Genomic DNA, 17,834 nt, shown 5'->3' with positions numbered 1-17,834 from the left:
AGTGACTTCTGCCTCTTCCGACCACCTACTTTACTTTTTACTCAGTCTACTCTGAATATCTTTTCCGCATCTCATGACTCTTTCTTGCTCATGTTTTCCACCTACTCCCAGCTTACCCATACTCCTACTTCCTTCTTTCTCTTCTAGCTTTTAATAATACAGCCAGTTAAATAACTTGCTTTATGCTGTGAACTCAGGGATCCCTGATTTGGATGGGTTCAATCACCATCATCCCTACTGGGCAGAGTTCTTGTGTCATTTCCATTAGGGGGACCTGGGCCGCCTATACTATAGATCAGTCACCTCGATCCAGTAACCTATAACCAGAGTGCTGACATCAAGGGAGATAAGGTTCATTTGGCTTTGGATAACAACCCTCTGGCTATCTTGGACCGAGAACCAGAAACAAGTTCATTGAAAGGTAATCGAATCTAAATTTGGGATGCAGAAAAGTTCCTAACTTTTTCAAGTGGAATAACCAGAGTTCGGAGTTGGCTCTTTCTCTATTTTAGTCTACTAGTTCCTTTCATGTTTGGTACTTAAAAAAAAAAAAAAAAAGTGAAAGGTGGCAAAGATCAAAATGTCATGGTATAAGTACAAAATCAGTAACTGGGTCCTCTGTTCTAATATTGACTTTTCACCCTTTAAATCTATTTTCTCATTCTATTTTTCATCAGAACTCTGCTGCTCCAAATACAAATATAATAGACAAAGGCCTGAGAATTTTGCTTAGAACTACAGAAAGTAGTGTAAGTTCTCCCTTGGACTGTATCCAGTTTTCTGCCATCACAAAACTCTTATTCAATCCTGTTTAGGAGAAGCAGATTATGTAGAGAAAGGAACAAAACTTTCCTTTTATCTACTTTTTAATTTATGATGTCTGAGTATTTTTGTAAAACGTTATTTTGGTCGACTTCTGGTGGTCATGTATGTCTCAAATTCCTATAAAAGTAACTTCACAAAATTTTAAATTGGTAAAATTACAAGCATAGTATATTCCTAAATTATTTTAGTTTAGAAAAGAAATCTTGCTAAGTTATTTATTTCTCTGTGGCTTGGGTTCCAAAGAGTAAATTTATTATTGTGAAGGGGAAAAAAATCTTGGAGGGGGAAAAAGAGTAAATTCTTCAAATAAATAAATAAACAAATAAGTGAGCTTTTTTGTAATTTGAAATAGCATTATATTTGATGATTACTATCATGCAAATATTCATTTCATACTTATGGAATATAAAAAAGAAACAGAAAATTCAAGATTAAAAAGAAGTGTTTATTCTAGGATCAAGTGTCCTAAATATGTCATCTGCAAATTTTATCAGTTTATAATTAGGAGAATTTATGTGCTATCAAAGAGGTACTTCTATAAAAATAATACAATAAGGCTGGTCAAGGTCTTAGTCTCAATAGATTCACATGAGGATAAAACTAGGGACTAAATCACTTTTTCCAACTATGGAAAAATTAGAAAAGCAATTATGTTCTATGATAAATGAGCCATTCTTAGCTGAGAAATCAGAGCATCTTCTCATTTCATGTACTTAATTTGTGCATTTTCTGTTACTGCTGCAAGCTGTTTCTTTCATCTTACAAATTCAAGAAAATTATAATTGTACTATTGAGGACATACGAAGAATTTCATCTCAAAAGAAATGAACTACAAAGACGTTTTGTTGTACTTTGATATGAAATCAGAAAAATTCTGAACTTTAAAAATCATAATATTGTTACCATTTAAAACTAAGTCTATTTGCAGGAGGAAGACATATTTTGAATAACTCATCAGTGTAAGTGCACTAAACCCAACATATACCTTTGATGAGATTCAATGTGAGTTGTCGTGATAAACCTAATACCCAGAATATTATCAGTGACCCCATGCTCCAAAAACCAAGAAGTGGAATCATTTTGTTATATCCTGCATTTATTTAAGCAAACCGAATGTGTAGAGATAGGAAATTAAAGCGTTATCATGTTTTACAAATACAGAAAGAAGACACAGAATAATAATACCCTGAAAAAAGTGCATCTGAAAACACAGTTCTGTCATAGGAGAACATTTGCAGTGACCACACTGAAGCCATGGCCGACAGATCCACCCATCACTCTTGTTATGACATCGTTCAAGTAGTTTTAATAGATAAATCAGTGATTTGCTTTTAAACAAATAATAATACTAATGATTATGGTAGCCTCGAAGGATTCGTGAGTGACTATACCGCACATACGTGATGGTAGGCTCAATGCCACTGTACAATATGCAGGGGGAAATATGTCTTATTACACAATTGCCGTGACATCCACTAAAATGTGAACTAGTTTGCATAGGTTAGTCCTTTGGGCAGCACGATGTTGCTCTAGTCCACCAAGGCTTAAAGATTCACAGTGTAGAGGACAAAAACATGAATTAAAGCATTTCTACTAAAATATATTTTAATAGCTGGTGTTAATAATTTGCATAACAAAAGCCAAATTATATTAGTAACATTGTGTCATTCTCTAAGTCCCTTCAATTGAAAAAACATTGTTTCCTTCAAAGCTGTACCTCTCAAAGTTAGAAGAATCTTGCAAATTAATCATCAACCACAATTTGACAGATTTCGAAGCAAACAGAAGCCAAAGTGCACGATGATTCAATTTTGCGTAATCACAGGTCAAAGGCTAACGGTTCCACACTATGCTTGTATCACGCTTATGGCTGCTTCTAAATGCTAAGCCGCTCATCATGTGGACACCAAAAGTGGGGACTATGATGCAGATTTCTCTTTTCTTTTAAGAAAATCATTCTTACTAGCAACTGGATTACAAAGAAGTAGATACTACGCAAACTGGATACCATATATCAAACACAAAAAGCATATGGAATTCCCATGAATACACTAAAGTAATATGGACAGTTGGGGAGGAAATTTGCCCTGGGAATCCCTTCCAGGATTGTGGATTCCAGTAGTTTAAACATCACGGAATGACGGCCACAGTAGCATCATACAATGTCCTGATTTTTTTTTTGATCAGCAAAAGTTGACGGCTCCCTGGAAAGGACCCCAGTGGGCATGGAATACTTGAGAAGGGCACCTTCATTTTAGCATTCGTTTACATAGCTTCTTACTTAACTAAAGCCTTCTCACCTCCATATCACGATAACCCCAAACGAGCACAATCCAGCCACTTTCAGACAATCAGCAGCAAAGAGCTAAAGTATCATGAACTCATGAAATGACTTTCCTCTTGTGCAATGAATGCAGCCTTGAAACATAAATCTTCTATCGTTGTCTTTCCTATTTTTTAAATTAATTATTTTTTCATGGTGACATTGGTTAACGAAATCCAGTGTTTCAGGATAAATCTTCTATCTTACAATAGGTATTTTATTTTAAATCTCAGACCTAAAGTCAATGTTTATGCATCTCAACTATATATAAATCCACAGAGAACCTTTCAGAAATAGATAGGAGTCCATATTTTCTAAAGTTCTAAATCTTTGGAGGTAAAATACAATCAGCTATCACCTCATATACGTGTCAGGAGCTAATCTCGTTTCTCCACCGCAAAAATACCAATCATGTATAATAAAATATTACTATAGAACAGGCAGAAGCTTGCTTGCTTGGTTTTCTTTCCAACACCGTGGTGGATAAACCAGGGTATCAAAAAGGCACCTCTTTCTTTATAAATCTATATTACAATTGGGGTATAAACTATATCCACTTTCTACAGGGATGTGTTATTAAAGGGTCACACACATTTTTAAAATCTTTTCACTAAAAACAATCCTCTGGAGAAGGATAAACCTGCAAAAGAGATGCATCTCCTGAACATCCACTGTTTTAGAAGAGCTGGCTTCTTGACCCCTAGCTCACCATGGAGAGGATAAGGAAAGAAACACAACGGGTAAAACTGTCAAAACCGCATCTTCATCCTCTCTGAGCAATGGACCTCGTGGTGGTATGAGAGGGGCCGCTCTAGTCTCATCCATCGTCCTGCAAGGTGCTCTTGGAAATTGTGCTTGCAAATTCCTGTGCGGTGTCTGGAGGTGGGAGGGGAGGCCTGAGAAGGTGCAGGGGCATGTGACCATCAGATACGTATTTCAAACCAGGCTATGCCGCGGATGTGTAAACAATAACAAGAACACACAAGGAAGTCGTTTTGCCACAGGTGAGAGAGAGAGGAAGCTTTCCTAGAGACAAAGAACTAGTAAAAACGTTTACTACAAAACCTTACAACAAAAGCATTATATTCTGTTGCTATGCTTTTTCTCCAGAAAGATATGATCCACATACAGGTTTGTTTTCGAAACCTTTCAAAGCATATCAAACTGCTCCTTGTGCTTTATCAGGCTGGAGAACACATCAAATTTATAAAAGCAGGTGCATGCTCTCTGTAAAGTCTACTTAAACTTGATTTTTAAAAGATGTGTTTGTTAAACCCTTCTTTAACCGTCAGTGTAATGTATGAGACATCTGTTATGAAATTAAATGGGGGGGGGGGGTGTGGAAAAAGGTAAAGTTGTTCAAGAATGTAATTTTGAAAATGATGCTGTCAAAATAGCACTTTAATATTATACATATACGTTTCCTGTATTTCCACTGAGATGGTTACTATCCTGACAAATTTTAGAAACGATAACAATCCTATCAGATTACAGTGTCAGGAACATGTGATATCTTGTTCTACCTCAGTCTTTATTGTAAAACTACTTCCCTCTAGTTAAATTCTGATCAGATCTTAATTCCTAAAGGCTGGAAGCAGAAACACCTAGCTGTGCAAACACTGTGTATAAAGCTTAAAATCTTAGGAGAATTATCCCCCAAATAAGTATGACTTTTACATTCAATGAATCTGATTTTCTGATCTTGAAATCTGTGAAAGAGAAAACCAATGGAATATCAAGCTGCTACTTTATGGTAACTTTCCCCATCATAATCATTTTAAGTTAGTTTTCTTTGAGCTTCTATAAATGTGCTAGCTATCACAAATTGTACCTGTCCTACATTTAGTCTCCAAATTTAATCAAAAACTATGCCTTTTTATAATCATGAAAAGAGGTCTGTCTGGGTGAGACGTCAATGTTTACTTAATGATATAATAAAATTGAGCCAACTTACTTCCCTTAGTTTTAATACACAGAAAATTTTGCAAGAATATTGCAAGATCCGCTTGTGTTTGTAGGTTTGTGTACAAGACATCAAAACCAACATGGGCTTTAATCCATTTAATCATGACTGGTCATTTCAATGCTAGAAAATCAGTCAAGTGGTTATTTAGCAATCTGTAAAGCCCCCTCAAAAAAATCTGTAGTAATATTCTCAATTTTTTTCTGTTTAATTTTTTAAAATTTTCAGTTACAGTTGGCATACTTTTTCTCTTTTCAATTTATGTCTGTCATGTAAATGCAGCTCACATGTGATAAATTTTACTTAATACTCTTTAGGCTGAGTAAAATGATTTTCAAAAGTATTTGCTCAATTTTCAAAGGTGTAAAGGAACTAATATTTGCCTTTGGACTAATAAGCATTTCGATAAAAGACATTTTACAGGGTATTTTGTTAATTTCTTTGAATGTATCATATAAGGTAGATATCCCCAAGACCCATACATTTTATTACAGTTTTGTAACTTTGTTTTTTTAGCTTCATCACAACTGTAGAGTCAGACCCTGCTTAAATGCTACCCTGTTGCAGTCCCCAATAACTGGCACAATCAGAAAAACAAAGTTGCTGATAAACAGTAATTTCTCGTGATCTTGACCTTGAACTCCAGGTGGAATTTCGTGAACCATCAGCAAAGGCTGCAGTCACGGCTGTGAATCCAGCAAGAAACCACAAGGTCATTCATTTGGAAATCAAACTCTGACAGTTCCTTTTTTAATGGGCTTATACCTAAAATCTCTGATGACATTTCTAGCTCACCTTCTGAATGTGATTTAGAAAATAAAAAGCAGAAAGTAGAAAGGAAGCCTTTTCATTAACCAGCTTCAGTGGCTAGATTTCCATTCCAGAATCCGAATACCACTTTCCAAAATAAGAAACCAGATCATCTCTATCTCTCTGGGTGAAGTTGGTAACTTTTCTTTGCTGGTTTTCTCCAGCACACTTCACAGTCCACTTTGTCACTGGCTTGTGTGAAGTTTTCTTAACTTTTAAATCAATGGCGGCATTAAGTTAATGAAAGCTGTTCAGTAAACACCTAAATCACTTATCTACTAGAGTACACGACTATTTCCTAAGGCGCAAATCCTTCGAAACTAGAGTGCGATGCAGCAGGAGAATCTCAAGCAACTTTTCGAAATATGTTTTTCTGATGAGCTGGCAACTAGAGGAAAGGCTTTTAGAGACCAGCCACACTCTCTGCTCTAATCACAGGGATGGGCGGGACAGCTGCCTATGTTACAGAAGCTTGAACCTACATGTCATGCAACAGGGTAAGGGCAATTAGGAAACAATATAGATGGCCTTAAGTCTGCCCTCTGCAGAGTAGCTGTGAAGTCATTTGGTTCTGATAGTCTATGGAACCAAGCATACACTTGGGGCCACAGAATGTAAGTGGGGAGTAGAATGTGCCTTAGTCCAAATGAGAAATAAAGAGAACCAAGCTAGCCAAGGAAACGAAAAATTTTCTTGGTTCAACAGAAGTTTCCAGGTCCCTAAGGCCACCAGTCGATTTAATTTTAACCCAACTGTTATTCTGCCACTGCTCGCATTTATTATATTAGGCAATTTTCACTGGAATTGGAAACTGCCTAATGACTCCAAAACAAAATAGTTTTTAAATTATTGGCTGTGTTACTGAATTAAGAGAACTGGCTTCCGGTGATTCCAAAGTGACAGCTAAGAAGTCTCATACACTTGTTACATTTACGGGACAATCAACATCTCTATTAAAGTCTACAAAAATACATTTCCCAGAAGGATTCGATAGCCAATCAAAAGAAACCAATAATACAATTAGCAGCACCAGGTCTCCAGACCTAATTATTCTGTTTGTAGGAATTACTGAAAATGCTGCTGTTTTCAGCCCAGAAGTCATTCCTTCTTCCTGGTGCCTGTGTGTCTAATTGTCAGAGTAAGGAGAGATTATTGTAAAATAACTGCCAAGTTGTCTTAAAAGTAGCTTCTATCTCTTAAAAAGATTAGGTTTAGTATACATCAGAATAAAGCTCAAAGGGCCAGGAGAAAGAATTAATTAACAAACTCGATGTAATTCGCGGGGAGCATCCCCGTTTTCCCGGTTCTCTGCACCGTGCCGTACATCCAGCCGTCATCGATGGGCTGCACGTTGACGATGTAGTCGCCATCCCTGAAGGAGACCTCGTCTTCATCCTGGGCACTGTAATCGTACATGGCCCGGTAGGTCCTCTGAGAAAAGAGAGACGGGGTCACACGATGAATACCAAAATGGTCACAGCCACACATGCCAATCCCAACGAACCGGCCCGCACACAAAGTAAAAAACTATTAGGAATCTTGCCAAGTACATTTATTTCTGGAGATCTAGAAACCGGAGCCTGCTGCCCTAACTCTGCCCATGTTAAGTTTACTAGACAAGCCAAAAACTATAATATTTGGGGGCAGAATGGGGATAGAGCAAACCACTAAATACAATCGCTAGCCCATCGAAGAGTAAGCTCTGAAGAGTAAAGCCCAACTGCCCCGAGTTTCAGCTTAGATTGCATAGTTTCTCCCCGGGTCCCCAGGATTCAGAGAACAAAACCTGCCAAAGTGGCAGACAGATCGAAGTCACTGCAACTGGTCCCCTGGCACAGGCAATTAACTTTTCTTAAACAGATATTAAGAATGGTTATTTTCTCTCACAAATATATATATAAAACAAATAAAAGGGGAAAAAATCAATAATATACTCATTTTGTTGGTTTTTGTATCATAGTAGTAGAAATTTAGCATGTAAATGTTCTAAATATTAAGGTAAATATAACTAAATCCTTGATGAAGAAAATGTTTGCCTCCTGACTTCAAACTACATTACAAAGCTATAGTCATCAAAACAGTAGGGTACTGGCATAAAAACAGACATGTAAATGAATGGAACAAAATAGCCCAGAAATAAACCCATGCATTTGCAGTCAACTAATTTATGACAAAAGAGCCAAGAATATACAATGGGGAAAGGACAATCTCTTCAATAGATAGTGTTTGGAACACAGGACAGCCACATGCAAAACAATGAAACGGGACCTCCATTTACACCGTACACAAAAGTTAAGTCAAAATGAATGAAAGACCTGAATGTACAACCTGAAACCATAAAACTCCTACAAGAAAACACAGTCAGTAAGCTCCCTGATTTTGGTCTTGGTGATGTTTTTTTGGATTCAATACCAAAAGCAAAGACAACAAAAGCAAAAATAAACAAGTGAGACTATATCAAACGGAAAAGCTTCTGCACAGCAAAGAAACCCATCAACAAGATGAAAAGGCAACTTACCTAATGGGAGAAAATATTTGCAAATCATAAATTTGATAAGGGATTATTATTGAAAATATAAATTGAGGTTTACTATGCTTGTTTTCATTTAAGGTCTAGAGTTTAGCTAATATGAACATCAGACAATCTCAAAATCAATCGAACTTATACACTGAGGAAATTGGCTGAGCCATAAGGATTTTAGAGTGACTAAAGATAACTTTCAAACTGTTGAGGTGGGGGGTGCACCTGTTCCTGAGTTCTCAGGCAAAGGCCAAGTGACTATGTCAGGAGCTTGGAGAAGGAATTTCAGCACGAGATGTCACATTTGACTAAATGACCTGGAATACCACTTCTGAACTTTACATTTAATGAATCGATGCTTCAAGATTTCCAACGAGAGGGTTCAAAGACATGTTGATTGTGTCATGTAGGTTTTAGTGGCCACTCTGATTAATGTCAAGATTAACCAGTTAAAATGACCAAATATTTGTGCTTAGCAGCCCTGAATGAAGATCATAATTGGCTAATACTGATCATGAAGTTAACAATTAAGATATCGTACTGCTAGATTCTTTGTGTTTTATCCTTTACATGTTTTCACATTACACACTCCTTTCTCAGTGGTTTTTCTCTATAACCCTTTAGCTTCCTTCAAAAGGGTTAGACAAATGGAAGCATACCATTTACCTTTTATATGAAAATGTGCATGTCTATCAACCGATGAATTGATACAGAAGATGTGGTCCATACATATATAATGGAATATTAATCATCCACGAAAAGGATGAAATCTTGCCATTTGCAACATGAATGAGCCTAGAGGGCATAACGCTAAGTGAAATAAGTCAAAGAAAGACAAAGACCATATGATTTGACTTATATGTGGAATATAAGAAGACAAATTAAATGAGCAACAAACGAAACAAAACAGATTCATAGATAGAACAAACTGATAGTTGCAAGGGGTGGGCAGGAAGTAGGAGAAATGCATGAAAAAAGTAAAGGGTAATAAGAGGCACAGATTTCTAACTATAAAATAAGTCAAGGAGATGTAACGTAAAGGACAGGGAATTTAGTCAATAATATCATCATAACTTTATATGGTAACGGATGGTTACTAGACTTATTGTGGTGATCATACGTAAGATACGTAAATGTCACATACTACATTGTACCTGAAACTAATATAATATTGTACGTCACCTAGACATTAATAAATAGTAAATTTTAAAATGTAAAATAAATAAGACTCTTTTTAGCATCTAAAAAAAAAAATGTGCAATAGTCAATTCAACTCTCTTCCACGTTTATATTTTGGAGATGAAATGGAAAACCAGGAGAGAAGGCACGTTTCAAAATCGACACTTACTAGATTCTGCGAATGCTGCATTGACCTCATGGATGAAAGGCTGGTCTGGTGCATGTACCCATAGCCTTGGGAATGGCTTTGCTGATAGGCTCCAGGAAGAACAGGTGCTGTGTACGAAAACGCACATAGATTCCTTAAAGCAGGTCTCAAAACACCCCTCCCGACCCCTCGAATGACTTCATGCTCTTCTGGACTCTTCTGAAACAAAATCCCATTTTCGGTGTCATGTGAAATTTGAGTATTGATGTTATAAGTGATCTCTAGATTAGTATAAATTTCAGTAATTTAGGATATATATAGGGAATCAGTTGAACATACAGTCAAAATATATTAGAAATATCTGTATTACTCTATCACAGACGCTATGTTAAAATAACACAAGTGCAAAAATAAATTTCCCATAATCCCTATTTTCCCCATAATCCCCAAGTAAAATCATGTTTTCACTTGGCCGTGGTGATCCTCATAGGCATTAAAAAAAGGATATTTAAAAGAATTTCATTGGATTGTCAAACCAATGACAGAGTGTGAACGCTTTCACTGGATACTTCGGAAATAATGGGATGTTCTAAATATTTTAAGACACAGAGCTGAATGTTACTTTTACGAAGATGGTAAACATAGCAAATATTTAGCAATGTATGTTTATCAGTTAATAGTAGTTCTACATCCTTAAAATAAACCTTTACTTACAACACACGAATTCCCAATTTTATTTTGGCTGTAAGTCAAGACTAAATCAATCAGCTGAATATGTTACAAAAGCCTGAGAAAACCAACCACTTAAGGAATTTCACAAACATATTCTTCTACATCAAAAAAAAAAATAGTATCAAAATAGTATTCACTTAGTTTGTGCTGTTCTCACCACTAATTTTGACATTCAAAAAACAGTTCCTATTTGGAAGAACACTGAATTCTAGAGAAACCAACACAGAAGCTAGATAAAAACCACAGAATCAGTTGATCAGTTTGTGTGTTTCTCTGAAAGTATGTTTAAGAACTGGTAAGTAGAAGCTTGGGCTTTAAATGAGGATATTTTACTAGTATGTCCTTCATTATGTTTTTAATTAATTAAAGGATACATTAGTAAAATTTGCATGATACACGTGCTATAAAAATCCAGAGCAGTTGCATTTTTGTTGCGTATATAAAGAAATTATTATGGGTTGATTTATTCAGGGCAGTTTTTATAGTAAAAGAAAAAAGCAGATGTAATTCCTGAGTATTATGAATGATTAATGTTTTATAAGTGGCACATTCATTCTAATGATATATGAGAACATCAAACTTTAAAGAAGTTTAATCATCAGAAAATTACAAATCATTAACGTGTTTTCCAGACGATAATGATATTATGTTAAAGTGCATTTTTTTTACTAGGTCTTGAATTAATTCATATTACAATGTTGTTACAAGTTGTGTTGATTTAATGTCTAGATGTGTCATCAAAGAGAAATTGCCAAGATCTTAACTTGGATTCGTAGTACATTATAAAGTTCTTAAAACATCACACATCAAATACTTCAGAAAAATCGTACTTTTTAACATTATCAACTCAGTTTAAATATTTAATGTCAAGGGATGTCAAGGATATTGTCAAAATTCTCTCATGAAGAAAAATAATGAAATCCCCATGAATATCTAGGCCCACTTAATCAGCTGAATAAAAGAGCCTTTTCTGTGTTGGAAGCCAAAAGCACTAACCATTTATTCATTCCCTTGACTTTCAGCAAATATTTATTAAGTGACTTCATGTGTGCACAGGGTTTACCCCACTGCTTGTCATTTAGTAAACCTCCCTAAAGTTGACAATTATTGCTGTCCACTATGTTCAAGGCTTGCCAGGCCCAAGAAAAGTGACAAAAACAACTGCCCTCCCAGGACAGTAATGGCCCTGGACATTGGCTGTTTAAAAATGGCTCTGGATCCTTAGGGCTTTTCCAGTTTAATACATTAGTCAGTGATTCCAACTGCGTGTTCCAGATTGGCACTCCTGAACTGGTTTTTATCCATTAAACAAGTCATTTCATTAATTATCATTTTAATGTATTCATAAATACTAAGTAAGATTAAGTAAATAACCCCGTAAATTTATTTAAAGTAAAAGTTAAACTTTTAATCCTTTGTTACACTATTTAACTCTGACCTTTAAACTTTGATGTACAGGGTGAAACACAATCATCTTAAAATATTTTTGGGGAAAAAACTAACAAGAAAGGACAACAGTGAAAAAAATGTTAAATTTGTTATTTCCTATGATGTAATATGTTTATGTTTACATAGTTTGTACACCATACTTCTAGTCTAGTGCCCAGAAGTACTGACAATTCAAGAAGTTTTTTACAACGTTCTCTAAATTTTGCATTTAAAAATCAAGTATATTTACATCTACTTGATTACTCAAGTTTGACCTTCAAAGGGAATCTGTAGGTATTATCGAATACAGTGGGAAGCAAAAGTAATATATTCGTCCTAAATTTGCATGTGTTTGAGAGAGCAGGATTATATGCTAAAAATGAGAAACCTTGAAGTAAACATAATATATCTAGTCTCATGGTTTTTCTTCATGTCTCTGTTGATTATTTCCATTTTTCTCTCTGGGTGCATTATTTAATGCAAGTTCTCTGGAGTCATCAAACCTTATTATCTATCTTATACCTGGTACAGTGAAAGAGTTTTTAGGAAGCTCTTGTTGGGGCTATAAAAAACATAACTGAGAGCCCAGACAAATCAATTTAGTAAAATCAAATGCCTAAAACAAAACAAAACAAAAAAAGCAGACAAAAGCAGACTTATACGAGACAAAATAGACTTTAAAACGTAAGTTATAACATGAGACAAAGAAAGACCCAGTGATCCCACTTCTGGGTATTTATCTGAAGGAATCCAAAACACTACTTCAAAGAGACATGAGAATCCATATGATTATTGAGGCATTATGTACAATAGTCAAGATATGGAGGCAACCTGGCTGCCTATCGATGAGTAAATGGATAAAGAAGTGGTACATATATACAGTACAGAATGAAATCTTGCCATCTGCAACAACAGGGATAGACCTAGAGGGTATTGTGCTGAGCGAAGTAAGTCAGACAGAAAATGACAAACACCATATGATTTCACTTATATGTGGAGTCTAAAGAACAAAATAAACAAACAGAGACAAACTCATAGATACAGAGAACATTTTGATGGCTGCCAGATGGGAGACAGGTTGGGGGCTGGGTGAAAAACAAAAAGGAATAAAGAAGTATGGATTGGTAGTTACGAAATAGTCGTGGGGATGTAAAGTACAGCATAAGGAATATAGCCAATAATATTGTAATAACTATGTATGATGAGTAATAGATTTATCAGGGTTAAGTTATAGAAATATTGAAGTTATAGAAATATTTAATCACTATATTGTACCCCTGAAACTAATATAATATCATATACCAACTGTAATTTAAAAATTTAAAAATTTAAAATTTTAGTAAATACCACTTTAAGAGACAGACATTGATTTTTTTTTATTGTTTTGCTATACAAATGCTTTTTATGAACCATAGGTAAAACAAGCAAAAGAAAATTAAAAGCAGTAGCTTTGGAAATTGGGTTTATTAAGAACTTAGCTAAAAGATAGTTATTCCATGTGAGTCTGAGATCGATTCCATAAAAATATGGAACTCAGAGGGTAGGGCAAAAGGTTGATAGGCTAATTCCATGACAAGCAAGGACTTCTACAGAAGAGGGGAGTGCACAGCGCCCTCTTTGTAAACCAGTGGCCAGATCCCACGGGCGTTGGTACAGATGCATGATGATAAAGGAACAATGGTCTTACAACCCAAGAGCTTTGAGTTTGAGGGGTTTTATTGCAAAAACGTGGAAATCACACACAATAGCTTTCATTATCCTAAGGCAACAATAAAACACAAACGTGTGACTCAACTTTCATTTCACATTGGTAAGATTTATTGACCCGAGATCCAGAAGCCGAGAAAGGCGCTAAGGGCTTCAGGCTTGATTTGGAGCATCCTTTATCCAACCCAATATCACTTTCACTGCACAATAAAGTCCTTGCACAAACAGCCAGTTTACTACTACTTTCTATTTGATGTGTATTCTTACAACGGAAGGAGATAAAACCAAGATAAAGAAGTAAGTAGACATGAAGATTATGAAACAGAAGATGAAAATGGAGGAAGAAAAGATTTAGGAGCCTTCACAAATCTGAAACCGAAAAAAATGAGGAACTACATGCAAACGTACAAAGGTTAGAGCAAACGAGCCAAAGAAATGCACCTACAATAAAGGTGCATTTCCGGGGGACATGCCCAGAGCAGGTGAAAGAAGAGAAGGGGAATTCCTACGTGTACTCGGTGTGCGTGGACTTCCATGTTGTCTTTTAGTCATTCAAACAGCTGACTTAGCTAGGCATCATTCCCGCTTTACAGAATAAAACACAGAAGATGACAGATTGAGTGGGAAGGTGGTAGAACAATCATCTCCTCATAGTGACATGACAAAGGTCTCCCCTCATTAAAGATGAGCCTCGCTCTGACCGTGACTGTAGGGTAATAGTCGATGGCCAGACTCCAAACGCAAACAACAAAAAGCGTGCTTTATCAATGCCTTGGTCCATTTAATCTGCTGTAACAAAACATTACGAAATGGGTGGCTAAAACAAGAAACATTTATTTCTTATAATCCTGGAGACTGGGAAGTCCAACTTTAAGGCATTAGCAGGTTTAGTGTCTGGAGAGATCCCGCTTCCTGGTTCAAATTGCCATGTCCATGTGCGGCAAGAGGGGAGAAAGGTGCTCTCTGGGGTCCCTATCATAAGGGCACTAATTCATTCATGGGGGCCCCATCCTTACGGCCTAATCATTCCCCAAAGGTCCCACCTCCTAACACCATCGCAATGGGGGTTAAGATTTCAACATATGGGTTTGGGGGTGCCGCAAGCACTCAGTCTATAGCAATTAGGTAACTACAGACATAGCACAGAGAAAACGATTTGGGGATTTTTCTAACAGGCTTACTTTTTAAAAGTTCCAGAATAAGGAGAAAATCACCAGAAGTTTTCCTACACAGAATACAGGGTGCAGTAAAATCACTGTCATAGTTCTAACACTGGACTATGTTTTTATCAGTTAATGCATGTCAGAGAACTTAATGTGGTTTTTGCAGGGCAGGGTTAGGACAAAGAATATTTAGACAATCACAAGGGGAATCCTAAACTGAATGAAGACATAAATATAAAAGAGAAAGTGTAGATATGCTGCTAGTTTTGCACAAAATATTAAATAATGAGCTATATCCTAATTAGATCTCACCTAGGCCGTGAGCAAGGCAGTTGAGTGGTAATAGAGTAGGCTCATAATGTGAACCCTCAAATAGCTTTTGCATTTGCCATCGAGAGTTCCATGTCAGAACCCCAAGTCTCCATGGCATCTGATTCTCTTCCACAAACCACAAGTAGGTACTGAATCCACAACATTTATGCCCAATCCAGCAATGAGAAGCTATTTTTTGATTTGAGAAAATTCCTAGCACTATAAAAAATTCTTTTCCTTCCTGGCAAAAAAAAAAAAAAAAAAAAAAGAAAGAAAGAAAGAAAGAAAGAAAGAAAGAAAGAAAGAAAGAAAGAAAGAAAGAAAGAAAGAAAGAAAAAGAAGAAAAAGAAAAGCTAGATTGCCTCTAGGTTTTAGTTGTTGGTTTTTAATGATAAGCTGTGTACAGACAGCTGCCTAAGACACAGGCTTGCTACTTAATAAACCGCGAATGAACAGACTTTAACATAAAAATTAAATGACCTATAACTGCGTTAAAACCAACAAGTTTCAAAAACACACTTAATCATCATAAGTGCTCAAATGTTGGAAATCATATGCAAAAACAAAAGCAATCGTTACTTTGAGCTCAGGTAGGGACCCTGAACTGTAGGAAGGAAGCAGACAGAGGAGGAATCAGCAACTTGCAGTGGTTCCCATCCTGGCTGCATATTAAATTCACCTGGGATCTTTTAAAACCATGTTAGGTCCATGTCCCAGGCCAAAGAAATCAGAATCTCTGGGGTGGGAATGGGAGGAACTGGACATTTGTGCTTTATTTTTAACATCCTCTAGTGATGAACCACTGAGCTACCATCAGCTTCCTTCTCCCCCGAGTGATGCAAATTTAGGGGCGCATGCGGCTCTATTTATGCTAGCCCCAAATTCCCTGTCCCCCCATCAAATGGACTAAATCTTTTTGTCACCCTCCCCCATTCATATGCTGAAACCTAACCCCTGAGGCGATGGTATTTTGAGGTGGACCTTTAGGAGATGACTAGGTCATGAGGGTGAAGCCTCATGAACGGGATTAGTGCCCTTATGAGATGAGGCCAGAGAGCTAGCTGGTTCTGCTTCCATCATATGGAGACACAAGTTGGAGACAGCAATCTGCAACCTGGAAAAGGGACCTCACCAGGCCGGACCATGCTGGCAGCTAATCTTGAACTTCCAGCCTCCAGAACTGTGAGGAAGTGATTTCTGTAGTTGATAAGCAATGCATTCTATGGCATTCTGTTACTGCAGCCGGAACAGCCTAATACATGCACCTTGCCTGATGACCTGTTTCTAATAAACACAGGATTTAGGAAGCAACCAGAGATTCTGAGAAGAAATTTGAGTCAAGAGGAAACTCACTGGGGAATAATTCAGAGGCCAATACGCAACACTCCTGGTAAGACGAGCACCACAAGGCACCACCAAGGGGAAGCTGACTAATGCAAGCTGACCCTACCTCCTGGGGACTGACCAGAGCAGAACCTAGTCACCATCTGAGAGGCCGGGGGTACTGTGTAGCCAAAAATGTCTTGGGAAATTCAAAAATTATCTCTCAAGCCAATGCTAGGGTCCTAACAGTTTCCTCATCTAGATTCACTCCCATAACATCTCTGTTTCCATTTTCTAGTCTTGGATAAATTTTATTAGTATAAGTTACTCAAAACCTCTTTTAAGAAAATGCAGTACACACGAAAATATTTAAGCACCTAGTTATGTGCCCCTATGAAACTTAATGGGGGAAAGATGGAACAGAGGATTATTTCTCAAGGAACACAAGATGTGAGTACAATAAAATTTAAATAATGTAAATGGAATGCTTACAATTAGGGGAGCGAACTCAGTTGGTTCAGGACTAACCCAGTTTTAGTTCTGAAAGATCTTCTCAGGAAGGCCCTTTATCCTGGGCAAACCAGACGGTCAGCCTCCCTACTCGCAACGTGCCAGGCCCTGGGCTTAGCATGTCACATGCGTTAGCTCGTGTAATCGTCCCCTTTTTACTGATGGTAAATCCCCAGTTTTCACAGATGGAGACAAGGTTAGCAAGATCCAGAACCTTGGTCAAAAGTACCAGAGCTAGATAAGAGCCAAGATTTAAAAGCCAAAAATCTGGCGTCAGAACCTGAACTCTTGACTATAGCACACCAAAATGACCATGGAAAGGAATGACAAGACAGTTTAAGATTCGTCTCCAAGTAACCATTGTGAATTCAGAGATGTGAAAGAATACCACGCTCTAGAGAGCAGAGAAGCTTCTCGAAGTAGTGAGGACTTGATCTGAAGCTGGAAGAGTCGGCAGTCGACCATTCATTCCTGCCAGTGGGGCAGACAGGAGTGAGAGGGAGGGATAGGCAAAAGGAACAGGGTGTAAACGCTGAGGAGATAAGCACCTCAGGCTGACTATGCTTCACGGAGGTTTCTCTTTTTGTCACTGGCTTTTTTGTGGTAAACCCTGGAGTTTAAACTCCGTAAGTTTATGTGCGTGTGGTTGATGAGGTGTGCCAGACCACCTCTGGAAGAAATTGCAGTGAGAATAATTCATTCACTTTTGAAAAAGCAAGCTCGAATCACAGAAAGTAGCATCCTATCTGAAGCAATGGGTTTTAGATTTTTTCAAGTATCATTTCGGCATTTGATAAGTCTCTGATGTGTGTGTGTATGTGCTTAATCTTTCTTTTTCCCATTGTTAATGGCATCCATTTTCTCCCCCAGAGCAATTGTCACTTTATCTT

At 37.1% G+C, this 17,834-nt stretch overlaps 1 protein-coding gene across 4 annotated transcripts in view; it reads right to left on the bottom strand.

Annotated features, from left to right (window-relative positions):
• Positions 1 to 1,900: 1,900 nt before the first annotated feature.
• LOC107499789 (nebulette) overlaps positions 1,901 to 17,834 on the bottom strand; it is a 101,185-nt gene continuing 85,251 nt past the window's right edge. For all 4 annotated transcript variants that reach the window (XM_016124314.2, XM_016124290.2, XM_016124331.2 and 1 more), the window contains 2 exons: positions 9,791 to 9,897; positions 1,901 to 7,352 (listed from right to left, as the gene is read on the bottom strand). In XM_016124314.2, the coding sequence (XP_015979800.2) occupies positions 7,176 to 7,352; positions 9,791 to 9,897 (284 nt within the window). In that variant the 3' untranslated portion in view covers positions 1,901 to 7,175. The remainder of the gene's footprint in view (positions 7,353 to 9,790; positions 9,898 to 17,834) is intronic.

The sequence above is a fragment of the Rousettus aegyptiacus genome, unplaced genomic scaffold, assembly GCF_014176215.1.
Source record: "Rousettus aegyptiacus isolate mRouAeg1 unplaced genomic scaffold, mRouAeg1.p scaffold_m13_p_10, whole genome shotgun sequence".
In the NCBI taxonomy this organism is placed as follows: Eukaryota; Metazoa; Chordata; class Mammalia; order Chiroptera; family Pteropodidae; genus Rousettus; species Rousettus aegyptiacus.
Note: the sequence above shows the minus strand (reverse complement) of the source record. Positions and strands in the feature narration are given on the sequence as shown.